A 27,858-nucleotide genomic window follows, 5' to 3' on the forward strand; every position below is an offset into this window, starting at 1 on the left:
GCTGGGGGGGGGGGCACTCTGCTGATTTAGCTACACACACACACACACACACACACACACACACACACACAGAGTCCTCCATCCCTTTTAGCCTTTTCTCTGCCTTAAACACCCTTGTAAGTAATATTAGAATGGCCTTCGTATCCTTTTGTCTCCTCGTCTATAGAATGCTTGAAGGACTTCCCAAAACAGTCATTTGTTGAGTGCGTGGTGCTGAGTCCAGCATCTGCGATCTCAAGAGCATTTTGGTCTCTCAGTCAAGTTGGGACATTTTGGATCCATCCATCAGCCGATCTCTCCTCCTAGATTCCTGTCTAATCAAACTGTCAGGCTTGGAAAAGGGAGACCCAGATCTGGGAGGCGGCGTAGAACACAAAGGTCCTTTACTTAAAGTGAGTCATTACTTCCCGCCACTGCTTTATTATCTCTGCCCCCCTCCCCCAGTTCCCTGACATCAACATATTCTAGAGAAGGTGGAGTGCAGATGTGTTTTTGTTACTGAAAGCCGTATGAAGCCAAAATGAGTCTTTCTCCTGTCATAATTCTAAGTAGGGCCTTAGGCTGTGTTTACTGCCTCTAAAATAAGCGTGGTGCTTAGCTTCTCAGTTGCAACACTTTCCAGCTTTTTTTTTTGAAAGAAATAAACAAAAATAAAATGTTATTTTAAAGTACTGTCAAATTAAATAAATCACCCTCAATAGTACTGTGTGTGTGTGCATATAAGTATATATTTTTAAATTGGAGACTCTCCTCAGCACAACTGCTGCCGTAGTCCCCCCCCCCCTTAATGTACCTGATGCAGGTTTACTATGAGGATTCAGTGAGCAGAGAAAAAGCACACGCTTTATAAAACTGCCTAGTGCATAAGTGCTGTAGCCACAGTTGGTTATTATTTTTAAGTCAATTTTATTGAGGTACAATTTGGGGAACAGCTTAAAATGTAGTGAAATCAACTCTTTATAACACACTCAGTTATGTAATCATGAGCACAGTTAAGTTACAGAGCATTTCTGACAATCTCAACGCGCTCCTCTGTAGTCAGTCTTTCCCCAGGACCTGTAATCACTGACCTGTTTGCTGATCCCGTACTTTTTTTTTTGCTGAACATTGTTTATATACAATGGTCACAATCATGTAGTACAGGACTTCCAAGTCTGGCTTTACCCCCCCACCCCCACCCCCCCTTTCTTTTTTGGTTTTTCCAGACAGGGTGTCTGTGTGAGTCCTGCCTGTCCTGGAATTCATGCTGTGGTTCAAGCTGGACTTGAACTCAGAGATCCGCTTGCCTCTGCCTCTGGAGTGCTGGGATTAAAGGTGACGCACGCACGCACGCACGCACGCACGCACGCACGCACGCACACACGCTGGCCAAGTCTGGCTTCTTTTGCTTAGCACTGAGACTGATCGATTGCTTTGTCTGTGTGGGGCAAGCAAGTCAGCATTTTCAGGCCTGTAGGCCGCAGTTTCGTGGTGACCACTCAACTCTGCATTTCCATCATGGGCACTCACGCATGAATTGATTAGGTGTGCCTGTGCCCCAGTACAATGTGGGCTCAAACTTTAATTTGCAGAGCACTGACTTAGCAGAATGCGTTCGAGGCTCATGTGTTCTTTTCATCACTAGTTCTTTGTAAAGTCACCCGTTACTCTCCATGGCAGAGGTCTACCACAGTTTAGACACCCGCCAGGTGTGATGGTTAATCTCAGTTGTGGGCCTCTGGGCATGCCAATGGGGGATTATCTTGATTAGGTTAATAGAGATGGGAAGATCTGAGCACAGGCATTCACCACTCAGCTTTGTGAGGTTGGATGCTGTTGGGCTGCTGGCTACTTCAAGCTCCTGCTGCTTTGGCTTCCTGACATGATAGATTGTACCTTCAAATTGTGAGCCAAAATAAACCCCTTCTTTAAGTTGTGTCGGAGTATTTTGTCAAAGCAACTGGGAAAGTGTCTAAGACGCCAGGTGAAGGACTTTGAGGTTCCACGCTACCCCTTGCTTTGGCACAATTACAAATAAAGTCAATGTTGAACCTCTACTAACAAGTTTTAGTGTGGACACTGGCATTCATTTCAGATGAGTAATTATCAAGGATGCCGACTGCTGGTAGGCTAAAAGAATAGTTTGGAGAGATAAAGTGATGAGATTAATATTGAGACATATACCAGTTTGCTATCTGGGGTTCTACAAATTAGAAATCATTGTGGCATGAAGAGTACTGGATGATATGGAACACCTGAGATTCTCTAGAGAGTTGATAGCCATCTGAAAAGAATGAACAGGGCATACCTAAGAGGTATGGTACTCACTCATTACTGTTGGGGCAGTTGAGTACTATCTAAAGGAAGCTAAGAACGAGAGGTACAAAAAGCAGGAGAAAAATAGTTGTTTTGGATACTGAGTTGAGTGATCAGTCAGTTGTTTGTGATCAGATGTAGTAGTATTGTGGGCATGGGATGTCTTGTGATGAAGAGGGTAATGGTGTGTATGTGAAAATCTAGATAATAGTGAGTTTAGTGGGTAAATACTAAGACTGGGTAATTTAGGGGCTTTTGAATATTTTATGAATTTTTAGGATAAATGTTGGAAACATATAAGATGCTGGAAACATATTCCATACATGGAAATGGTGGTGTTGTTTTGGACAAGGTCTTGCCCTGTAGTCCATGCTGGCCTTGAACTTGTAATGCTCCTGCCTCCCTGCCTCTTGGGCACTGAGATCACAGGCATGCAGCCATCATATAAAGACGAAAGAGGTGTTTTTAACATTAAAATAAGACAGGCTGAGACTGTTCCCACAGAAGGTCAGGAAGCTGACAGGACCTTGTAACCCGTGGGAACGACTGAGGCCCCTCACCTTTCCCCCACTCGCCGAGGAGACGCCTTCATTCAGTCTTCCTGGTTAGAACAGAGTAGGGAGTTCTTAGAATTAACAAGTTCTAATGAACTATACCGTAATATGGTCTTTAAACTTATTTCTTGACTATTTCTAGAAAACTTACCAGGCAGAAAATGTCAGCAATTCTGTTGATGTGTGAAAATGCTCCGGCGGTTTAGTCACTTGTCAGCCCCATGTCCAAGTCTTTCCCATCTGTCATGGCGCAGCTCTTCCTCCCTCCCCACAGTGGCCATAGTCTGCCCCACCCCCCACTCTGACATTTGTTTTTTCCACAAATGTGTTATGTATGTGTGTACTGTCTCTCCGTGTGTTCTCTCTTCCTTCGCATTAGGTGAGGAAGACAAAGACCGTAGCTAGCAGAGTCCAGTCCTTCACAGATCATAGCAGTTCCTTCTATTTGGCTTGTTATACAAGGAAACAGTTAATTAATACATGGATAGGAGGAGTTACCTGCAGAACGGGATGTTGGCATTTGAACTAATAATTTAAAAATTAATGCACTGTGTTGTGAGTACGGAGGTCAAAGGACAGTTTGTTGGAGTCTGCTCTCCCCTCCTATGTGGATCCTAGGGACTGGACTCAGTTGGTCAGACTTCCAAGATGGGTGCAGAGACCCAAGCTGGGCCCCTGTGGCCCAAGACAGGGTTTTCCCAATGTTCTCTAGACTTCTGGCTTTATTTTCTTAGAGATCCAATTGGCTTGATAATAGGTAATCTAGTCATAGGGAGTAGTTTGGTTTATCTGAATTTTTAAAAAATCCCTTATCTTGACTGAGTAGCATAATCTCCATGTAAGAGCAGTAACCACAGCTGGATATGCTGGTGACCACTGTAAGCCCAGCCCTTAGCCAGTGCAGGGCCAGTTTGGGGCCAGTCTGGGCTGCATAAAGAATTCCAAGCCATCTTGTAGATACACGGAGAGACCCTGTCTTGAAGACCTGAGAGCTCCTGTTCTTGAGCAAGCTTGGCCCTGCTCATTCTGAGCTTCATAGGTGATTTAGGGGCGAGTGGGAGGGTGAAGACTCTACACTGTGCTGATCCTGTGAAGGGATGGAGGGAAAGAGAAGTTGTCCTCTTTGGATAACTAAAGGAGCAAGCAACATGGGTCGATTACTCTGCATTGTGGTAAATGAATCTACACTGTAGTGTGAGAAAAAAAAATCCCAAATACCTATTTTTCTGTGTGTTTGACCTTGACTTCTGGTTCTGGCATGCTTTCGTGTGTGTGTGTGTGTGTGTGTGTGTGTGTGTGTGTGTGTGTGTGTGTGTTTTAACAAGTTGTCATCCTTGTAACACAGGCTGGGTCTGTGACTCACTATGAACCCTAGGATGGCCTCTTGCCTTTGTCTCTTCCGTGAGTAGGAATTGTAGATGTGGGGCAGCAGAGAGGTCAAATCCTTTTTGCTTGCAGTTGTCCTGGGTATGGATCAAAGAGTCTTACATGTACTAGGCAAACACTTTGTAAAAATAAACAACAACAACAAAAGGACAAGTATTTTTGATTTGGGCTGATGATAAGTTCTTTATTAACCAAGAAACTTAGGAGGACTATGCCTAGTTTGAATGATATTACTATTAATTTTTCAAAAATCTAAATAATGTACTGTAAATATTAGAAATCTTTACCTTTACATTTGAATATTGATGGGAAAGCCTCTTATTAAAATCTTTGAAAAATATTTCCATTGTGCCTCATAGATTTATCTAAATAAGACACTAACTTCTGCTAAGGAGACTTTTCGATTGTGCTGATTTAAACCAACAAATCACAGAATCTAGAGCATATTTTTGTCCTGAGAATTGAATAAGAAACATACTCATAAGAAAATGCACAATGGTTATAAAGTGCTATTTTCTCCTTAAATTTTATCTGAATGGTTGGATGTGACCGGATAAAATACTTCCTTTAGATTCCTCAGATTGGTTTAGGTAAAACATTTGGGAATTGCTACATAGTGCTAGAAATAATTAAACTTTGCTATATTTAAAACCCAAACAAACATTTGAGATATTGAATTTGAAACCAGGTGTTCTGTGGGTAAATAGCTGAGACCTATGTAAAGAAATAAAGCCCACTCCCACACAGCTGCTCCTGGGACTACGTGTGGACCGTGGGCTAGCTCTGGTAGGCCTCACCTCCATTACGAATTTCTTCATAGTATAGTGTACACTTTGCTAAATTAGCATTCCAGATGTGTGACCGGAACCTGTCCATGTTCCCTCAGGTGAGCCTGGCTTATGTGGAAGCAGCTGAGTGCCTCACAGAGCCTGTGAACAGGGAGCCTCCTTCCAGAGAAGCTCAGCTCATGACTTTGCAGAACACCTCGGAGTTTGACATCCTTGTTATCGGAGGAGGAGCCACAGGAAGTGGCTGTGCCCTGGACGCTGTCACCAGAGGTGAGTTGTCTTCATTGTAAGTGAAGACAGTGTTGACTCCTGAGCTCACGTTTCTCTCGGTGTTCCCCAATTTTCCCTCCTTTGTGAATACTCCTACAGTTTTCAAAAATCTAGGCACTCGCAACAGTTTTAAAATTAAATATAACAGGAAATACATATTTCACTCCAGCAGATGTATTTGAAAATAAAACTCTATAATCCTGAAAATTCATTCATATAAACCTTGTAACCTAAGTATTTTCTGTTTATTCTGAATCATGATAAATTTAAAATATAGACACACTAGAGTCTGCTCTATTATCACATTGACCCCAGTTCTCATCAAATTTCATGTCTCCAATCATAGTGTATAATTTGAGAGCGATTATACTCAAAGATGCTAAGGTAGGTGGGAAGAGCAGTCTACAGTTATCACGAGGCAGCTTGAGCTTAGCTTTCTGGCCAGCCTGAGCAGGAGAGTGGAAAGGGGATATATTTCTATCCTTATGGCAGATTGTGTTTGGAACTGCTCTACTCAAAAGAATTAATATCTTCGCCAGGTGGTAGGGGTGCATGCTTTTAATTCCAGCACTGGGGAAGCGGAGGCAGTTGGATCTCTGTGAGTTCGAGGCCAGCCTGGTTTACCGAGTGAGTTCCAAGACAGCTAGGGCTGTTATACAGAGAAACCCTGTCTCGAAAAACCAAAAAAAAAAAAAAAAAAAAGAAAGAAAGAAAAAAAGAAAAAAAAGAATTAGTATCTTCTAGGTGACAATTTTCTGTGCCAAAGAGATTCCTTTCTCTAGTAGGAGTCAGTCAGGAAACTTATTTTCCCTCCAATCGCCAGTTATTTTCTTGATTTATATAAAAACATATAATCATTCTTTTCATTTCAATTTTGCAAATATTTGGGGTACTTAGTGCATGCGTAGTAGTATACAAGGTACTATAAGAGAATACAGAGATGATCTATGGTCAGTGCCTTTAGCGAGCTTTTGTGTATAGACCACATTACAGAGAATATATGTATCTGTCATTGTGTTCAGAGGCATTACAGAGGCCGATACATATTTCTGTAAGTATAAACTCTCTCTTATTGACCGAGAGTGATCAGGAGCTGAAAAGCTCCTGGCATGTGTAGCAGTTTAATAGGCAAATATTACTTACTGAGAAGGGCCTGGCCCAAAGGAATCTGCTGGCAGAACTGCATGGAATCAGTGCATGTGGGGACGGCAGGGGCTTTAACCTGGAGCACGAGGCCAGCAAGGAAGATGATGAGGAAAGAGTTGAGAGGCAGAAGGTGTGCCAGGTAAAGGCCTTGACTTTCCTGAGCAGGCCTCCTGAGATCTGGGAGACGAAGAAAAGGTTGGTAATTTGGAAGGCGCAGGGATGTCCACAGACGCTCCAGAGACATGGAGACAAATGCCATGGTGAAGTGGGATTGAGAAGAAGACCATCTGTTGAAGGACTTTTAACTTTTTTGTTTTTTTTTTGGGAAGATAGGAGCAATTCCGGGCAGGACTGAAGTTTAATATGCAAGTCACAGAAGAAGAGAGGGTGCAGCAGAATCCTGGGGAAAGATGGGGAAAGGGCTGTCACAGGTGTGCCCTAGTGTGCACAGAAGCTGGTGTTTGTTTCTCAGGGACAGAAACAGGAGTAAAGATTCTAAAATAGAAGAAAGGGACCCTGCACTTAGAACTGATCTAGAACTGACAGAACCAGTGTGCGACATTCCACTTATGTGTGGGAGGAAGGGACTTCAGTGCTGAAAAAACACACCACTGCCTTATAGAGAAGGTAATAGGGAAACACCTACTTCCACCTTATAGAAAAGGTAATAGGGAAACGCATACTTCCACTTTATAGAAAAGGTGATAGAGTGCCCGGCGGTGGTGGCACACGCCTTTACTTTAGTCCCAGCACTCGGGAGGCAGAGCCAGGCGGATCTCTGTGAGTTCGAGGCCAGCCTGGTCTACAAAGCAAGTTCCAGGAAAGGCGCAAAGCTACACAGAGAAACCCTGTCTCGAAAAACCAAAAAAAAAAAAAAAAGTGATAGAGAAACACATACTTCCGCCTTATCGAGGAGGTAATAGAGAAAGGGGAGCTTCTTTGTCAAATTTGGAAAATAGAGATTGTTATCCATCAGGGAGAGGCAGGAGGGAAGTAGAGGGAGACAGAGAGAGACAGAGAGAGACAGAGAGAAGGAGAGGAAGGGGAGCAGGAGGAGAGGGAGAGCATATGAATGTATGTGTGCACACCTAGTATTGCCGAGAAAATAGACAGAATCCTGAATTGAAAATGGACTAGTTATCAATAATAAATGGAGAAAATGAGAAAGGATTTATAGAAGCAGAAGAGACAGATCTGGAGCTGAAGAAGCCAGGGTGGCAGGTAGGGCAGCTTGAGAGCCAGGGTGGTTGGAGGACCGTAAGGGAATCAGAATGAAACAGTCACCATGGGCTGCGTCTTTTCTCCTTTTGAAAAGTGTCACCCTTGTTTTCTTTTGTGTCTCTATTTCTGCTTAAAAAAAGATCAGTTGTAGTTACTCTCCTATAGCGTGCTTTAGTAGTTATGTAACAGTGTATTTAGTAGTTTTTTATGTATGATGTACTGTATTCATTCTTGTCAATGGAAAAATGCTGTTTTATATATTTTCACTAAGTGAATGAATTGTTTTGCTTGCTTCTTTTTGTGAGTGTGTTGTATGTATTTACATATGTTCATTTGGGTATTTTTTTTGTGTTGTATGTTTATATGTACATTTGTGTATGGTTTTTTGTGTGTGTTGTATGTTTGTATGTACATTTGTGTATGGTTTTTTGTGTGTGTTGTATGTTTGTATGTACATTTGTGTATGGTTTTGTGTGTTGTATGTTTGTATGTACATTTGTGTATGGTTTTTGTGAGTGTTCATGTCTACAGAGGATAGATGTTGATGATGGATATCTTTCTCACTCACTTTCCACATACTTGTTGGTGAGACATGAGCTGACTTGGTCACCCAGCCTGGGCTCAAATGTTAGATGCTCCTGACTTAGCCACCCAAATGCTTGGATTTCAGGCGTGTGACAGCGTGTCTGGCTATTTTTGTGTTTGTGTATGTGTGTGTTGGAGACTAAACCTGGCGCCTCAGGCCTTCTAAGTACATAACGACTACACTGCATCTCCAGCCTCATTTTTTTCTTTCTTATTTAAAGCACTACTGTTATGAGTTAAGTGCTGAACAAGCTCTGAGCATACAAGAACTAGTAAGATATGAACTAATACATTTTTTTTCCCTTTGAGCAGTGAAGTGGGCATTTGGTAGTGATCAGGGAATTGTGGGTAGTGATAGTGATGATGGTGATGATGATGGTGATGATGATGGTGATGACAATGACCACAAGGATGATGATTAGAGTTTCCATGAGAATCTTACAGTTAATAACATCTAAGAAAATGATATACATTTAATACTTGGTGACATATTGATCACCACTTTAGAATACTTGCCTGACTGTCTTTTCTAAGTTGATGGTTTCTAAGGGATGGGCATAGTGTTTATAATTAAAACATATAAGGAGGTGCTAAAGGCAGTCTGTGTTTATCCTCTTACTGTGGTTTCTGATTATATCAGTGGCCCTCTGAAGTGTGAAATAACCACGGGCCTTTGGTTAATGAATTGCGCATTGTTGCTGTTCATTCATGGAATTTGCTCTTTTATTATATTTGATGCTTCACTTAACAACAAATTTTGCTTTCTCTGTGTTTGATATGTTTTTACCAAATTATTCCTGATTGTATCCATTAATCTTTAGTCACATTTGACAAAAATAAATTACTGTGATCTTTTAAAGTTACCAGTAATAATTAGATTTTTTTCAGGGCATCAAAGTTTTGGGGGAACCACTAGATGTGAAAGGGCTTGTATAGATGTGTTTACACAAGCTTTTAGACAAAATCTTATGCCTAGATATAATTTTGGTAATGGATAAACAAAGGCTGTGAGAAGGAGAAGTTGTGGGGTCTTTATAATGCTTATTTATTTACATCCTCATCATCTGCATTTTCTCAGGAATCAATTTTCATTTGTTTCATTTGGGAATATTATTTCATGAACATAACATGCACGGTTTGGCTCACGTTCTCCTGCAGGTCTATGATCAAAAGTAACGGCTTCACTGTTTACTACATCTGTGGCCAGTTTCTGGGCTGAAGTATGATCCCCCAGATCCCATGGTGGGGGCTTTGCACCCAAAGAAACAGAAAGGAGGAGACTGATTATTACAGTCTCTCCCTCAGGGCTGTCGAAGGTGTTCACTTCTTTGTCTCTTTTGCTGAGACTTACCTGTGTGTATGTGGGACCACCCAGGACATCTTTGGTTTAAAATCTAACTTACAAAACTTAACTCTATGCTTTTGTTTAAATTGTAGAAAAGACTCTATGGCCAGAGAAGTGTTTATGTAGTTGTCTTGTTTGAAAATGTATATTAGAGCGCCAGGGGTTGGGGTGGGAGTGGGGAGTGTGACTGGTGACAGCAGCATCAGGATTTCAAGGTTCTGAGACAGGTTTCAAAAACCTAAATGCGCCGGGTGGTGGTGGCGCACGCCTTTAATCCCAGCACTCGGGAGGCAGAGCCAGGTGGATCTCTGTGAGTTCGAGGCCAGCCTGGGCTACCAAGTGAGTTCCAGGAAAAGCGCAAAGCTACACAGAGAAACCCTGTCTCGAAAAACCAAAAAACAAAAAAAACAAAAAAAACCCTAAATGCCAGGCGCTGGGGAGATGGGGAGATGGCTCAGCAGTTAAGAGCACTCACTGCTCTTTCAGAGGACCCGAGTTCGGTTCCCAGTACCCAAATGAATGGTAGCTCCAAAGGATCTGATGCCCTCTGTCCTTTCCTGCACACATATGATGCATAGGAACTCACAAAGGCATACACATAAAATAGTAAATCTTTAAAGAAACCCTAAAAACAAAACAGTGCACAGGTACTTTTGGTTTAGAAGTGGTGTATGGCTGGCAACTCTTGAATCTCACCCTGCTTTTTTCAAGTCTGGGCAGTGTAACTCAGTAAAGACACAGATTATGCATATTGGATGAATTGGGTTCAAATTTTAGTCTCATTGCTTATTTATCTCTGACTTTCAGTGTCTTAATTTTACGCAGAACGTCCAGATTTTCAGGAATAACTGGAGGGTAATAGTAACATCCTTTTCTATAAGCGAAGGTTTATGCATTGTAGAAAAAAAATGGCAAAAGGAGAGCCTTGAAGATAGTTCGTTCTAGGGCCTCTAGGCCTATGTGCTTGAGTACTATGCCACCCTGTTCCTGAGGGTGGGGTGCACAGTTAGCTTTTTGGACACAACTGGAGTCACCCGGGAAAAGAGATCCTTAACTGAGGATTTGGCTCCGTCAGACTGGTCTGGGTAGGTCTCTGGAGGGCAGGTAGGCCTAGGCCAGTGATTCTCAACATGTGGATCGTGACCCCTTTGGGGGCTGCGTATCAGATATCATCCTGCATATCAGATTTTCAGATTATGACTCATAACGGTAGCAAAATTACAGTTGTGAAGCAGCAATGAAATAATTCTACACCTGGGGGTCACCACAACACGAGGCACCGTATTAAAGGGTCGCAGCAGGAGGAAGGCTGAGAACCACTGGCCTAGGCTGTGTGTAACAAAGGCAGCTGAGGAAACCAGTCATCAGTGTCTCCTATGCTTCTGCTCCAAGTTCCTGCCTTGGCTTGCTTTGAGGACGGGCTCTACGATATAAAATATTGAAATAGGCCCTTTGCTCCTGTAAGTTGCTTTTGGTCAGTGTTTTGTTACAGCAATAAAGCTTAAACCAGGCCAGTGAGGGAAGCTGCATTGCAAGGGGCGAAACTGCAGAAAGCAAGTTCATTGCTTGCTAGACACTGGAAAGGGTGTAATGTTGCCAGTCTCTGGTCATTATTTTGGAACTTTAACTTTTTGGAGGGTTTTTGTTTGTTTGTTTGAGACAGGGTCTCTCTACATAGCCCTGTCTGTGATGGAACTCACTATGCAGGCCAGACTGTTCTGGAATGCACAGATTTGCCTGCTTCTGCCTCCCCAAGTGCTGGGATTAAAGGCTTGTGACCTATGTCTGACCTTTAACACAGTTTTAATATAGTGATTTCCTTTGTCAGGAGGTCAGGTAGGAGAAACTTGAAAAATGGTGCCAACCCTACTTGGTAAGCAAACCTGTGACATCTAGATTACTAGAATAACTACTGTAAAGTTCTGTGGCAAGGGGATGGGAAGAAGAGCGGGGCAAAAGTGAGGGTTTAGAAGTAGATGTGAAGTTTAGCACAGTGCTGTGGAGTGTTTGCTGGGTACGAGGAAGGTTCTGGGTCCGAGCCTTCACTGCTGCATACACAACAGAACAACAAAACGTTTTCATCTGTAGCAAAAAACAATCAAATAAAACTATAGAAAACTTGGAAAACACTTGTTATGCCAAACAGGGTTTGTTTCAAGTAGTTCATGTGTTTGTGATAGGGATTCATGTAGCCTGGGTTGACTTTAAACCAGCCAGGGAGCAGAGAGTCATTTTGAACTTCTGATCCTCCTGCCCTCTACCTCCTGGGTTCTGGAATTACAGCTGCACACCACCATGTCCAGTTTAAATTTCAGACATTTTCAGTGTTTCGTTTTGTCTATCATTCATAAACAGTATTTAACTAGTCCTATGTATGTATTTATTTATTCCTTAAAAATTTATTTATTTTTTGTTTTATGTGTGTGGATATTTTGCCTGTAGAGGTAAGAAGAGGGTGTTGGATCATCTGGAACTGCAGTTACAGATGATTGTTAGTTGCCGTGTGGGTGCTGGGAATTGAACTTGGGTCTTCTAGAACAGCAGTAAGTGCTCTTAACTGCTGAGCCGTCGCTCTGGCCCCATTTAGCCTTTTCATTTTGCTTCTCTTTCCCCTTTCTGGCTATCATTTAGATTGATTTTGTTTCTTTGAATTGTTAATGGACTTAGTTCTTTGAAAATTTAATACGTGTATGTAATGCATTATGATCATTGTCTCCTCCCATCCTCTCATCTCCACCACTATCAAACCTTCCTCCTCCTTACCCGTTTATTCTTCTCCCAGACTGGTAACTTTTGGTTTTGTTTTGTGACCCATTTCAGTTAATCATGGCTGTGTGAGCACTGGATGGGACTATCCTTTGGAACGTGGTGGGGCCACCAATGAACTAACTCTCTTTTTCCTGAATGATTCTTCTTTTCCCTAATCTATCAGGAAATACTTAGTTTTCTCATCTCTTCTGTTTCTAGATTTAGTTGCTACTGCCTATAAGATCCTCTGGAACTTTTCCTGTCACTGGGTCTTCCACTTGGTGTTGATCTTGACCATCTGCTTTGGTGGTGTGCTAAGGCTCTATTTATCTTCCTGCATCCGGCTGTGACCTAGCAGATAGGTCCCCAGTCCTAGACGGTGGTCAGGAGCAGCTTGGTAACTTCCTGTACAAAGTGTAGAACCTTCTTCAGTGTCTGTTCTCAGGGGTTCATCTGAGTTCCTTGCTTCCACACAGTGAATGGTGGTATGCCGTATCCTTTAGGAACATTTTCCCAGATTCTGAGCCCACCAAGACAGAGGCGTTTGACCGAAACACTCTATTCTACTGCATTGCTGCTCCGTGGAGTATTTATCTTAATTTTCAATCAACCATGTCTTTTTAAAATAGTTTTGTTTGAATAAAGAAAACAGGAGTTGTTCAAAGATGGGTGTGCAACAGCCAGCGTGTTAACTAAATTTTTGCTATTTGAAAACTAACGTATGCATGTGTATATGTATTCACCTCTCTGTATGTGTCTCTGTGTGTGCATGTATGTGAATGCGTGGCCACAGAAAGAGTGCTGGGATTAAATTCACATCATCACATCCAGCTTTTTACGTGGGTTCTGGGGATCAAACCTGGGTCCGAAGGCTTGTATAGTTAGTACGTTCACATCTTGACATACTTCCCTGGACCTCAGAATTGGATTTATAACAGCATTTATAAAAGCAAGATATTGGAGAATGGCTTCATAAATGGGTATTTTAGCCAGTTATAGAAAATCAGACAGACCTGTAAGTAATTGCCAAGAAAATAACCAAGATGTGTTATGAGTTGGAAAAGAATATAATGAAAGAGTGAAAGAATAACTTAATTGCATCTATCTGTCTGGCTGTCTGCCTATCTATCTATCTATCTATCTATCTATCTATCTATCTATCTACCTATCTATTAATCACAAATGAATACAGGCTATAGACTCAAGCATAGCAAGACTATGGTAACACAAAGAAAACATTTTAAATAATGAACCTCACTTTCCATTGAGTATTGTATTATTTTTATCATTTTGTCTTACACTGACTGATACCCCTCCCCCCATTTAACACTGGCCGTTTTTATAATGACAAGGTGAAAAGAAGGAACTATAGTAGCACCTCTCTTATTTCTGGAAACTATATTATTATGTTATAAACACAATTTTGTGACTTTACAATGAATTGTCTATTTAAAACACAAAATATGTTAATGATATACTCAAAGTTAACAGTTATATATTAGTTATATATTCATCCATTTCCTAATATGAGCATAGCCAGATGAATTAGAATGACCAATATCTCATATTTTACACATCTGTACAAAGCCAGTGTTCACTGTTGAGAAATGCCAGGCCGAGCGCTGGATCCTGACCTTGGCTTGCCAGGGTTGCTGCCAGCTGCTCACAGGTATCATCCTAGAGGAAGGGGTCCTTCGTATGAGCATCCAGCCTCTAGGGTAGCCTTTTAGCAACGACAGTGGCTCTGAGGAAACCAAACAAGTGGTTGGAGAGATGGCTCAGTGGTTAAGAGCAATGGCTGCTCTTCCAGAGAACGTGGGTTCAATTCCCAGCAACCACATGGCTCACAACTATCAGAAATGAGATCTGGCGCCCTCTTCTGGCATGCAGGAAGAACACTGCATACATATAAATCTTTAAAAAACCAAACCAAACCAAACAAGTGCCCAAAGTTTTCTCAAGAGAGTCTCACCTCTTTGCATGCAGCATGCTGCTTTGGTGCCTGTGCTTATAGCCCTAAGACACGAAGGCTCTTAGCTTTGTGACTTGTGTTCTTGCCCTGGTGCCTCTGATTATCTCAGTGATGCCGCCTGCTTTCCGTTCAGCAAATCCAGACAGTCATGTTTCTGAAATTTTATCCTAATGAAATAATTACAGATAAAGGGAGTTTAAAGGGAGATACAATCGTGCAGTACAATCTGAAAGAGTGAAAAAAGAAAATAAGCCAGATGTTCAAAAACAAGAAGCTGAATAAATAAGTCATAGTAAACGATTAATGTAATACTTTAAAATGCTTTAAAAATGAAATTATATACAATATTTATTTGATGTACAAAATGTTTACAATAAACAGTGTTAAATGAAAAAAAACTTTAAATATGATCCCGTTTTTGCAAAACTGTACATATGTGATTATATACATGCACAGAAAATGTGACTGTTTAAACACCCAAATGTCAACTGTGGTTATCTCCGAGTGGTGTAATTACAGGAGAGTTTTATTTTGTTCTCTGTGCATCTCTGCATTTATTATATTGAGCATGTTTTCATGCATAATAAGATAATCAGTAAAAGGTATTAAAATATACTTCTGTTCTATTCCATGTTGTGAGAGTTAAATGTCGTCTCGTTTCTCCCTTTAGGTTATAATTATTTCCCTGTATTCATCCAACTGTCTTGATCCATGAGTTGGTTTAGTTGGAAATAGCTAGGCAGTGTCACTTAGACTAGGAGAGACAGAAGAGAGATGCGTTTGGTGCTTGTCCCTCACCCCACCTGGAAGAGTGGTCTCAGTGTGCTAACGCGTGGGGTGAAGATGAACGGAAGTAGAGTTTTCTATAACTCATCTTTCTGCCTGAGATTGCACTCAGCGTGTTATTACTCCATCACTGCTGTGAAATTCCTGTACGAACCCCTAAAATTAATAAGATGCTCAGATAAACTGATGGTAGCATTTGGCATTATTTTGATTCTTCCCAACAGTGGTAGGGGTTATTGCTTTCCATTAATAAATACATAAATAAATAACTCAGCGAAAGGTAAGAAAGGAGGGAGGGGACAAAAGTCTTTCTCATAACGTCTTGAACTAGGTGACTGGAGAGAAGGCTCAGTGGTTAAGAGCACTGGCTGTTCTTCAAGAGGCCCTGAGTTTGATTCCCAGCACCCACACATAGCAGCTACCAACCATCTGTAACTCCACTTCCTGGGAATCTGATCATGTCTTCTGACCTCCATGGCATCAGACGCGCACGTGTTGCATATACATGCATGTAGGCAAATTATACACATGAAATAAATCTAAAAATAAAAAACTTTCACTTAATTACAGGCCTGGGGTGTGGAGATCTGTCTTCTCTGAAGAATAGCCTCCACAGCCTCCTCAGCACTCACTGGAAACATTGCTTTTGATCTCTTCAAACCTGTCTTACCTAAAAATGCAAGGCCCAAGGATTGAGTGCCACATCAGAAAACCATTCAGTTATTCCAGGAGGATAAAAGGGGCCTCTCTTACTTCCTTACCTTATCCTTAAATTAGGAGGCAAAGCTGTTCATTTAAAACCAGTGGTCTTTGAGGAGGGAAAACATTAGACTAAGAAAACAAACCAAAAGATAAACAATCACGGTCCAGTGATGCAAACTTGCGAGCCCAGCCCTGGGGAGGCCTGCACGCACTATACTCTATTCAGTTCCGGGGGGTCCATTTCCAGGAACCAGAGCTTGCTTGGAATTTTTCAAGGCAAATTTTAATTTTTTTTTTTTTTTCTTCACAAGTTCTCAGAGATTGTTTGGAGAAGTCCTATTATGTTTCCTGTCAAGGGAACCACTAAAGTGTTTAAGCTGAAAAATCTGATTGATTAGGGTTCTAGAAAGATTTCTTTGGGTGAGGGGGTAGGGATGGGGCTGGAGAGTTGCCAAGAGCAGACCTGAGACTCACAGTGTAGCCAGGGCTATCAGGCCCTGATGCATAGTACTTTAATGAAGCATGGTAACTAAAACTGGCCTTGGACCTGCAGAGGTCTTCTCAGTGATATTTTTCCTTTGAGGATATCCAGTAATTGCTGTTGTGGCCAACAGTGGCCTTCAGGACAGGATTGAAGTGCTCCGGTGTGTTGTCACCTCCTCTCATGAGATTCTCACATGCCCTGTCTCCAGCCCCCAGTGACAAGCTGCTGTGACAAGGCTAGGCACTTTCAAACTTTTGCCAGTCGCTCGCCCTCCCTCCATCCTTCCCTCTTTCCCCTCTCCTCTTCCGTGGTTTCACTCTACATCTCAGGCCAGCGTGGAACTCCTAATTCTCCAGCCTCAATGTCCTGAGGCTGGAATTACAGGTGATAGTAGTAGGTTCAGCTTGCATCTTTTTTTTAAATTTAATTTAATTTTTTTTAAAAGATTTATTTTTTTATTATGTATTCAGTGTTCTGCCTGCATGTATCCCTGCAGGCCAGAAGTGGGCACCAGATCTCATTACAGATGGTTATGAGCTACCATGTGGTTGCTGGGAGTTGAACTCCGGACCTCTGGAAGAGCAGCCAGTGCTCTTAACCACTGAGCCATCTCTCCAGCCCTCAGCTTGCATCTTTAAGCTGGCCTCTGCCTCCAATAGATCCCCTCTCTCACTAGCCCATCTTGAGCAAGGCTCTGTGAACTCAGACTTCGCTGAAGGCTCCTTCCCCAGAAGTGATTAAAAACTAAATTGGGGTGCCAGAGAGATGGCTCAGCAGTTAAATGTTTACTGCTCGGGTTTGGTTCCTGGCACCCACATGGTAGCTCAAAACCATCCATGACTCCAGGGGATCAGATATCTCTTCTGACCTCTTGTGGTACTGCTCACAGGTGGTGCCTACACATACACTTAGGGACACACCTACACACACACACACACACACACACACACACACACACACACACACAATATAATATGAAGAAAAAAAAAAACCTTAAATGGACATCACTATTCCTCATATAGGAATTTTTGTTACTAGTAAATCCCTTCACAGATTTTAGTGACTTAAACAGAAATACCCGTATCATGTCTTTTGGGAAGGTCAGGACTCATGGTGAACCTCTGATGAGTCTGTGGCTCTGAGTGTCCATTGATAGTGTTTCTTTGTGAAATCACTCATGTGCTGCTAGCAGGGTCCAGGGTCCAGCTGGGGAGCTGTTGGACTGAGGCCTGGACTCCTCATGACCTGTCGTCTGGGGCCTCTTGGTTCTTTACATGTACTGCATGACAACTTGCTTTACTAGAGCAAAGCCTTGCAATGTGTGGTGGGGTGAGGAGGAGGGGGTGGACTTATTGAGTATTGGAAGCGACATTTCTTCTAGGATGCTACATTCTTCTGCTCAGCAGAGGGGCAGTGCACACAGGGCACACTCAAGTGAGGACTGTCTGGCAGGTCTGAGATCACGGCCTGGAGGGCATTTTGGGCTGCTCGAATAGGAAGCAGAGGTTGGATATCTTCATCTTGTCCTCTCAGGCTCACTTTCCTGGTACAGGCTTCTTGATGTAATAACTGTGATGCTAGGGTTTAAAGAGAGGCCTATTTTAAATAATGTGGCTCCTAAATACCATCTGAAAGTCAACTCCCTCGTCTGATCTTCAACTGGAGAGAAAAATGGACTAATTTAGAATGCCAAAAGAACTCTGTCGGACTTACTAAGTGAAGGTGGTGGAGAATGTGCAGAAGAGGCTGGCGAATGGGATTTTGAGGAGATGCAATTCTGGGTTCATGCCCTGAATTCAGGTTCTACGCTGCAGTAAGATGAGAGTGTCCTCCGCTCTGAAGGAGGCCCTAGCGAGCTTCAGAGGTTCTTGGTTTATTTGCCTGGGCAGAGCCACTTGACAACTGGCCATGCCCCGCTCATATCCGGTGTCTGTCCTTGGACTCTCAGTCCTTTTTAAAATATGCGCTGTCTCGCTATTCCTCTCCAACTGTAGCACACCCAGAATAAATTGAGTAATGTTTTAATAATTCAAAGTATTGCAGAACTTTTTCTGACCTATATGCCTAAAACCAGTGATGTGAGTCCATAGTACTTATTATTTCTGTTGTTTTTACTAGGTAGGACATTGATCTTGAATCAAAAATCTCTTATTTTTTACTCTTTTCTTTTTTGAAACAGGATTTCTTTGTGTGTAGCCGTGGCGGTCTTGAAACTAGCTCTGTAGAATAGGCTGACTGCCTCTGCCTCCCGAGTGCTGGGATTAAAGGGGTGTGCCACCACCGCTCAGCTAAAGATCCCTACTTTTCAATCTTCACTGTTTCCAAATATTGTGTTCTTTCAAGTCAAGGGAATTGTTCTGGTCTTACGATGGCATTTCTGTTCAAATTTTTAAACTGTTGAAAGTTATAAAAGCAACCCTTTGATACTAAATGGCTCTGAACTGGATACCTGCTCTTTCTCCTGTCCTAGTATTGGGGGTCCAGTTGCTTCTGCTTGTAATTGTAAATCTAATCATTGTAGTTGGTTTCCATGGTGTTCGTTACCCATTGCCTAAGGGAGTAACCAGCCCTCAGGCATTCCCAATGGTGCCCATGGATGCATACCACAGGTCTTGTGAATTTTAAGAACTCACCTAGTGTATGATAATAATTTGTAGCATTGCTTGTCATCTGTAGTTTTGAAAAGGCTGGGGTGTCTCTGCAAGAAAAGAAATCAGAAGTAGGTTTCCCCCTCTAAGAGATCTGTAGATCTTCAGATAAAGGAGATGGAATGACTTCTAGAATATACCTATCTTTTGTTCAGCCTCATCCTAGCAAGAACATTATCTTGTAAAAATTGTGTGTGTGTGTGTCTGTGTGTCTGTGTCTGTGTCTGTGTCTCTGTGTGTCTCTGTGTGTGTATGCACTTGTGTGTGTGTGTGTGTGTATGCACACACATGTGTATGAACGTGCGTGTGTTCATCTAGGCATGTGAGTGCAGGTTCCTGCAGAGGCCAGAAGAGGACATTATATTCCAAGGAGCTGAAGTTGCAGGCAGTTGTGAGCCACCTGAGTTGGGTTCTGGAATTGAGTTCAAGTCCTCTGCAAAAGTAGCAAGGGTTTCTAACTGCCGAGCCATCCTTCCAGCCCCAAGAGTGTTTCCTTTTTCCATGGATACTCTACACTGGTTCATTTGTCCTAGTTTGTATTTCTTTTTAATGCTGAAATAGTATATCATAAGCAAATGTTTTAAATTACAGTGTAAACTCAAGTAGAATTTCTTTGGTTTCTAAATCTTGGTGTTCTTGTGTGCGGAGTCAGGGGACAATCTTGTTTGAGGTAAGGTCTCTTTTGTTGCTTACCGCTGCATACACCAGGCTATCTGGCTTGTGAGTTTCTAGGGATTCTTCTGTCGCTCTGTAAGAGTGCTAGGATTACAGATAAGTACCACCTTTTCGTACATATTTTTGTGTGTTCTGGTGAATGAACTCAGGTCCTCATGCTTGCATGCTTGTGTGGCAAGCCCTTGACCCAGGGAACCACTTCCCCAGCCCGTATTCTCTTGTTCTACCATGTGGAAATTCCCACCTGCCCGTGCCCCCTATTCCACATCCACTAGATCACTGCCTCCCTCACCATACCCACTATATTACTAGGTCAGGCACATTAGCAAGTAGGAGCCAGCACACAGAGGGGTGCTGGGTTCGTTTTGTTGGTGACTGCATTACAGTTGCACAGAGTACAGGGATGGAACAGTTTGCACTCAATAGGGAGGGACAGGCATGCATGCTGAGGGCTGTGTGACAACACCTATTGAATGCCATGTGGGAAAAGATGATGCCAGACCCCCCTTTGATCCCCTAAATACACCAGAGAGTCTCGCTGCCATGAAATTGTACTGTAATGTTTTCTAGGTGTGATTCATTCACAGTTTAATATGCTTCTAGTTCTGGCTTGACTTTTCCCTCAGGAAGAGCCTAAAATCTCTTCATTATAATATAGACAGTGTACTGCACTTTGAATACAAATTTATCCATGTTCAGACTAATTTTTCCAGTGATTGTCTCTACCCTGGAGAAGTGCCTTTAATGAATTACATACAAATTGTGTAATTTAAGAAGTTAATTTGGTTTTCTGGTTACACAGGACTAAAAACAGCCCTTATAGAGAGAGATGACTTTGCATCGGGGACCAGCAGCAGAAGCACTAAATTGATCCACGGTGGCGTGCGATATCTCCAGAAGGCTATCATGAACTTGGATGTTGAGCAGGTAATTGTGTATGCAGGTTGTTAAACAAAAATTGCCGCTATGCTTTTTCTACCCAATTAAATCAGGCTTTTTTCTTTTCTTTTTCTTTTTTTAAATGGCTTTAAACATTTCTTCCTGTTCAAAATACCTGTTTAGTGTATGCTGCTGGAGTATCTTTTAGGAGAGGTGTGCCAGTTCGTGCTGTGGAGTATTATGTTTACGGGTAATCAGGGGCTTTTTCTGTACAAGCATGTCAAAGTAGCAGACTTCCAGAATCGCTTTTAGATGTGTTGTCTTTGAACAATTGTGATTGGGTTTTTGCCAATGGCCACCAAATTGCTCCTTGGGAGCAGTTTCAGGGGCGCTGTGCTGTAATGCAGACGGAGTGCCAAATTGATCTCTTAACTGTAGCTGCAATCATGCACTCATATTGCCACTGACATATTCTTCAGGAAAAAAAAAAAATGTTCTGAGTCACGCTTTCCGTGTGTCACACGTTATTGTGTCCAGTCTGCCGTCATTTGAAAACTGCCAAGGCACTGTGGAAAGTGACATTTCCCAGAGGGGTGAAAAAAAAAAATCAGCTTCCCTCCATATCTGCTTTTCATACAAGGGAAACACAGCAGCGAGGACTTGCCATTGTCAAGTTTTGAGTCTGGCCCCTTTTCTCGCCTTGACAAGTCAGCTTTGAATCTGTCCCCTTTTCTTATGTCTCTCTTCAGCGTCTGTGATGGATGCCGAGAAAACAGCACGGGACTCATGATCGACTTATTTCAGATGTGTTCTGGCTTATTTTGTCAATATCTACCGCCTTATTGTCATGTGTAAAATTCGTATTATAATAATAATGCTAGCTCTTTAGGCAGGCATAATGAAGGCCACAGGAGTGCAGACAAAGACTTTCCCGTCTGTAAAATAGCAGTCCAGGGCTACATATCATCTTCGCTGGGTTTAGGGAAGGCAAGAGAACTTTCCATGAATTTGAGCAATCTGTTATCTCTTACCTGGAGAAAACGTTCTGGGGAACAGGGAAAGGGGACAATCCAGAGAAAGCAAGATAAATGGTTACAATAATCTTGTAACTCAAGTCAGGAAAATATCTTACACCTGGGAACTCTGACAGCATGTTTTTCTCCTATGCAAATACAGTTAAGGTTTCTAAAAAATCTTTGAGGTTGACAGCATGATGTATTATTAGAGATTTGATTAGGAGGGAGGCTCTCCTCGCTCAGAGGTGGAAGGTTTCTGTATATCAATCAGTTGGCAGGGTGTCTATTTGCCATTTGAAAATATTATGATCTGTTACTGCCAAACTAATTTTCTCTGTTTTGATTTTCAGTATAGGATGGTGAAAGAAGCCCTTCACGAACGCGCCAACTTACTGGAAATCGCTCCCCATTTATCAAACCCCTTGCCTATAATGCTCCCAGTTTACAAGTAAGCCTTTGCTATCACCTGTGGCTGTGTGCTTGTCTCGGGTAGCAGAACAACATGGGCTCTCATGGAAACAGTTCTTTCCTGTGTATTTCTTAATGTGGTTTTAATTGGTTCTAATCTTTAATCCATTCCAAATACTTTCTTTGGTGTATTGAAAAATAAAGTATTTCTTAAATAGTCTCTGTGGACATATGTCTAAGGGTCAGATTTTGAAGGCAAAGGAGGTTGAGTTCTCTGTTTATAATTAACAGAATCTTATTCTAGTTTTTCAGAGTACATAGGTGAACAGCTGTCTTTAAGGCATTCGAATGAGGTTATATGTGCAGCGTAAAATGTAGACCCCCCCTTCTCCTCCCAAATTACCCTGATGCAAAATCTGAAGCTACTGTGTAGAAACTCAAAGCCCAGCTAGCTATATTGGGTTGAAATTCATCTGGGAGGTGTGATTATACACTATCAAACTCATTTCCCTAATGTTAGAACTGTGTGTGAAGTTGCCCTAAGTGGGAGAAAGGCCCAGTAACACAAAAAGGTGGATTATGTAATTCTTTTAGCCACACGGGTGGTGTAGGGCTTGAAACAGATTTGGTCATCTAGGCTGTATTTAGTTACAGATTGCTGAGGGCTTCTTCAACCTGGGTGTAGTTTACATTTACCAAGGCCTCCAACTCTACATTGTTTGAATCTATCTCTAGACCTGTGAGGCCCAGGCACAAGGATTTATTTTGAATGTGTCCTGAAGAATTCTAAGATGCAGCAGGGACCAGCCATGGAGGCGATCATAAACTCTCATTGGCTCTCTTCTGTATGGTGGCCAAGCTAGTGTAAGAAACAGCTACGCAGGTTCTTTTTTTTCAGCCCACTACTTCTAGGCATGACTTTGCTTTTCCTGAATGGCTTTCCTTGTAATTTAAGGTGACATTCTATAATGTTATACTGTGTTTCTAAAAAAAGCCCTCTCTCCCTGCTTATGCTGTAGGTGGTGGCAGTTACCTTATTACTGGGTGGGAATCAAGATGTATGATCTGGTTGCAGGAAGTAATTGCCTGAAGAGCAGTTACGTCCTCAGCAAATCCAGAGCCCTCGAGCATTTCCCCATGCTCCAGAAGGACAAGCTGGTAGGAGCCATTGTCTACTATGATGGTATGTGATACGTCTTTTCTTTGTACGAGGTATTTTTCTGTCCAGTTATGACCCCTGCGAGTGCCCTGACCCTTATAGTACACCGTAGTGATGAAATAGGTTTGCATTCTCACTTTTAATGTTAATCTTATGCAACAAACAAATGTACCCACACACCATTTTTTTTTTTAGTACTGGCTGGAAAACTACCCATGGTGCTTTGCTTCTAAAAATCTTTGTTTTGTTTAATTAATTAAAATAATTTAATTAATTAAAATGATTCCAGGCTGGCCTGGAACTCACTGTATAGTCTGGCTTTACATTTGAGGCAGTTCTCCTGCCTCAGCCTCCCAAGTGCTGGGATTAGAGGTGTGAGTCACGGCACCTGGCTGTTTGTGTTACGTTCTGTTTCCCCTCTCACTTCTACCTGTGCCTCATGGTTGGTTTGGTCCATTTCTCATAGCTGTGAATTTCCCCCACCCTCATGCCACTCAATTTGTTCTATGTTTGGCAGTGAATACTTGCCTTATGAATATATTATGATGTTGAAAGCAGCTGAGGATCTGTTAGATTTTCTCGATGAAACCTCTATTTTCAAGGGGTTATAAACCTAGAGAAAAATGCCCCTTGGGCTGAAATTGACATGTTTTTGTTTTGCATAGGACACGTCATTCTTGACCGTATAATTTATATGTTGAGGGTAGATGAACAGTGCATCTGTGAACCCAAACTTTCGTTTATTATTACTTATTTGCTTGCTGGTAGATTTTTTTCCCCCTTTTACTTTTACCTAATGTCCATTTGCTGTGTGTTCAATGTGAATTCTGTTGTGCATGTACGTACATAATATAATTTGCACATTTTTGTTCAAGGAAAGTAAACAATATATTTCCAGATAGGCCACAGTCAACAGCAACAATACAAAACAGTACAATCAAAACCCATTTATGATCTTCACTGGTCATGTTAAAGCGTGTGTACAGGACTAGAAAATACTGTAAGAATATTCCCTTATTAGAAGCTAGCTGGACACAGGTGAAGGTACTTGTTGAAAAGGCTTAGCAATTTTATGACACAAAGACATTTAGGATTTGAATCTCAATAATCCCCTCCCATTACGTGGTCTTTATATTTGGTGTTAGATACATGAATTCTTAGCACAAAGGATTGTGGTTTTTTTTTTTGTTGTTGTTGTTGTTGTGTTGTTTTAGAGTATTTGATGCAATATTTTATATTATATTAAGTGATACTGTATCTGCCTTTAAGGCCATCTTTCCTTTTCTTCTCCCTCCCCCGCTTTTACTTTGTTCCAGTGTTACCTTTCTGAATCAATTCAGCTGCCTGACAGGCTTTTATATATAAATGCAGAATGTGTATGTGCAGAGGGGGCAATAGGGACCAAACTTAAGAAAATGTCCTAGGAGCAACAATATTAGAGAAATGTTAAGGGTCTTAGACAAACATTAAAAGCTGGAAAATTAGCAGTTTGTAGGGCTTTTTCAGCATCTGAGACACCACAGGGGGGTGGGCACTTAACTACTTTTTTGGTGCCCTTGATGGAGCCTACATGTTAAAGGACAACCTTCACTGTGAATCTGCTTTCTCTGCAACAGACCCTTAATGTTAATCTATTGTAGTTTATTGGGTGATTACTGTAAAGAGGCTTCTGGTCCAGGAGGAGTAGGCATTCCGTAAATAGCATCCTGTCTATACTCACGTGGAAATGCTTGTGGCCTTGCCCTTCTCTTACTTCTTCCTCCCACCCAAATCCTTTCAAATTTCTACTGTTTTCAATAACATGGGATGTGTTAGGTGCTAAGTCTTCTGTGTTAGGCTGTGCATGCTGGAATTACCCACTGAAGAACATTGGTCTCTTAACTGGGCTCATGACTGTTTTAGTTTGAATTATAGATTCTTACTGTGGCGAATCCAGGGAAAATCTGTGTTTTGTAAAGCAGAAGAAACATCCTACTAGAATTAAGAGAAAAAGTCACCCTAATTTAGAATGAATTGATCTTTATACTTGGTTAGAGGGCACAGAAATAGAAATTGAGTAAAATTTATTGAAAACTTTTTTTTTTTTGGTTTTTTGACACAGGGTTTCTCTGTAGCTTTGGAGCCTGTCCTGGAAGTTACTCTTTAGACCAGGCTGGCCTTGAACTCACAGAGATCCACCTGCCTGGTGTGTGCCACCACTGCCCAGCTTAAAATAATTTCAAATTGATGTTTCACAATTGTACAATCTTCCATCATGAATGGAAGAAGTGAAAAATAATTACTCCGGCCATTTGAAATCAAATGTTTGTCTTTCCACTTTGTTCTGAAATTCTTCGGGCTGCAATATGTAATATTTAAGGTGAGGCAAGAACAAAGCTGTGAAAGAGTAGAACTGTTGGTTTGCTCTCCCTGTGTACTCACAGATCTTGACAACTCCTCTTTTATCCAGTATGGTGTGCTGCACAGACTGTGTCCCTGTAAAACAAGGAGGAAGGAAACACCAAGGCAAAGGAATTCAAGGCATTTTCAGAAGCAGGGAAGAAAGCCCTAATCCTTGACTCAAGGCATTTCGAAGAGAAAACCAGTCTTTTTGAACCATGACAACCTTGTGTGTATACTTTACAAAAGGTTCATTACTGAGATGAAATAATCTCTTATTCATAAGTAACCATTATGTGGACTTCTGCACATGGCTCATTGGCTAAGAGCACTTGCTTCACAAGCATTAAAGCCTGAGCTCTCTAGCACTCAAGTAAATAGCTAGGCATGGCCTTCTGTACCTGTGATCTTGGGCAGTAGGAGGGGGGCATGCGCAGAAACAGGGCTTGCCTGACCAGCCAGCCTAGCCTCCCCGCAGCCTCCACCACCTTCCAGAAAAGAAGAAGAACAGCAACAACAAATAAACAAAAACCTATCAGGCTCCAGGCTCAGTGAGAGACCCTATTTCAAGGGAATAAGGTGAAGGCAGCTGAGAAAGATACTGATGTCTTCTCTGGCCTCTTTGTACAGACATGTGTGCCACACACACATGCAAAGGGAAAAGTAAAGAACTATTCCATTACAAGACTGTAAGACAACCCAGTGTGTTTCAAAATGAATTCAGGCTTGAAGGAACTTTAAAAACAGTACTTACATTCATATAGAGTTACCTATTTTAAAGTAAACAGAAACAGTTTTTGTAATTTCTACCTACAGAGAATCTTGATCCTAATGAAAAGATTATGCATATTCATAAAATGAAGTTTTGAGTGATGTCAGAGCTGTGTTAACTACAAACTCTCATGAGTAAATACATCATGGAGCTACATCAGCCACAGTGACTATGATGCCTTGGAAACATAGTGGCCTAGACCAGTCATCATTATCATGAAGTTGGCCTAGGGATTGATACAACCTTTAAGGTCTGTTCAGTACTGAACTGTTAGAGCTTTTTCCCCCTTGCATTATTTATTTATTTACCCATCTATCTATCTTATTATTAAGAAATTTTCTATTCATTTTACATACCAATCACAGATCCCCCTCTCCTTTGTCCTCCCGCCCCCCAGCCTTCTCCCACAACCCACCCCCCATTCCTACCTCCTCCAAGGCAAGGCCTTCTCTGGGGAGTCAGCAGAACCTGGTACACTCAGTAGAGGCAGATCCAAGCCCCTCCCCCTGCACCAAGGCTACACAAGGTGTCCCACCATAAGCACTGGGCTCTCAAAAGCCCGCTCATCTACCAGGAATGGATCCCTACCCCACTGCCAGGGGGCCCCTAAACAGTTCAAGCTAAACAACTGTCTCACCTGTGCATCGAACTGTTAGAGCTTTAAGGTGTCTGTTTAGAAGTACAAACTGTACAAATATCAAAAGATTTTATTCTTATTTTATTTTATTTTTTTTATTTTGAGACAGAGCCCCATGGGAACAGTGTCCAGTGGGTGGCAGCAGTGGTGGTGTGGCCTGCCCACAGGTCTCTCACCTGCTGACCAGCTGCTGGGGTCTGCACCAGAGCTGTAGGGTCAAGACAGTCTCACTCTGTAACTCTGGCTGGTCGAGAACTCACTATGTAGACCAGGCTGACCTTGATCTCACAGAGATCCACCTGCCTCTGCCTCCTGAATGCTGAGATTAAAGGTCTGCTCCACCGTACCTGGCTCAAAAGTTTTTAATTACTTAGGGCCATAGTTAGTCCTAGATAAATTCTGATAGCTACTGCATATGATCAAAGCAAAATACACTTCTCTAAAAAAAATTCCTGTAAGTCATGGAATAAAATTTTCTTGCATTTTGCTTGTTTCTTTATGTTTTCAGAGACATGTTCTTACTATGTAGTCCAGGATGGCCTTGAAATCATCTCCCTGCCTTCCCAGTGCTGGTTTTATAGGTGTGCTCCACCAGACGTCGCTCCCCACATTTTCTGATGTAATTGTATATTCATTTTTGTGTATGGCATAAGTATGACCACCATGGTATTTCACTGTTAACTGTTAAAAGACAAATTGATGCTTATGGAGGAATAACTGCTATCTTTTTAAATGCAGACAGAGTAAATGTCAAGTTTCTCGGTAAAATCCATATGAAATGAAAGGATACAAGTCGCATACCAGATTTTCCCTCTAGTTATAATTCCTTATATTCTTTATTGAAAATATGTAATTCATTCCCTAGCTTTCTCTCTGAACCATGGCCCCATGTCTCCTGTGAGCTCCTAGTCCTTAACTACTAGAGTCTTACTAGTTAGGTCCTGGCTACACGGTGTGCACTAAGAGTTCCCAGGTAGAGAGAGTGGTGACCAAGCCATTGTCT

General features: G+C 41.9%; 1 protein-coding gene across 4 annotated transcripts in view; it reads left to right on the forward strand.

The window, feature by feature from the left end:
- The window catches only part of Gpd2 (glycerol-3-phosphate dehydrogenase 2), a 142,754-nt gene that overhangs the window by 52,482 nt on the left and 62,414 nt on the right, over positions 1–27,858 (forward strand). For all 4 annotated transcript variants that reach the window (XM_059260482.1, XM_059260479.1, XM_059260480.1 and 1 more), the window contains exons 3-6: positions 5,122–5,293; positions 20,408–20,532; positions 21,851–21,948; positions 22,928–23,091. In XM_059260482.1, coding sequence (XP_059116465.1) covers positions 5,122–5,293; positions 20,408–20,532; positions 21,851–21,948; positions 22,928–23,091 — 559 coding nt within the window. The remainder of the gene's footprint in view (positions 1–5,121; positions 5,294–20,407; positions 20,533–21,850; positions 21,949–22,927; positions 23,092–27,858) is intronic.

The sequence above is a fragment of the Peromyscus eremicus genome, chromosome 4, assembly GCF_949786415.1.
Source record: "Peromyscus eremicus chromosome 4, PerEre_H2_v1, whole genome shotgun sequence".
Classification (NCBI taxonomy): Eukaryota; Metazoa; Chordata; class Mammalia; order Rodentia; family Cricetidae; genus Peromyscus; species Peromyscus eremicus.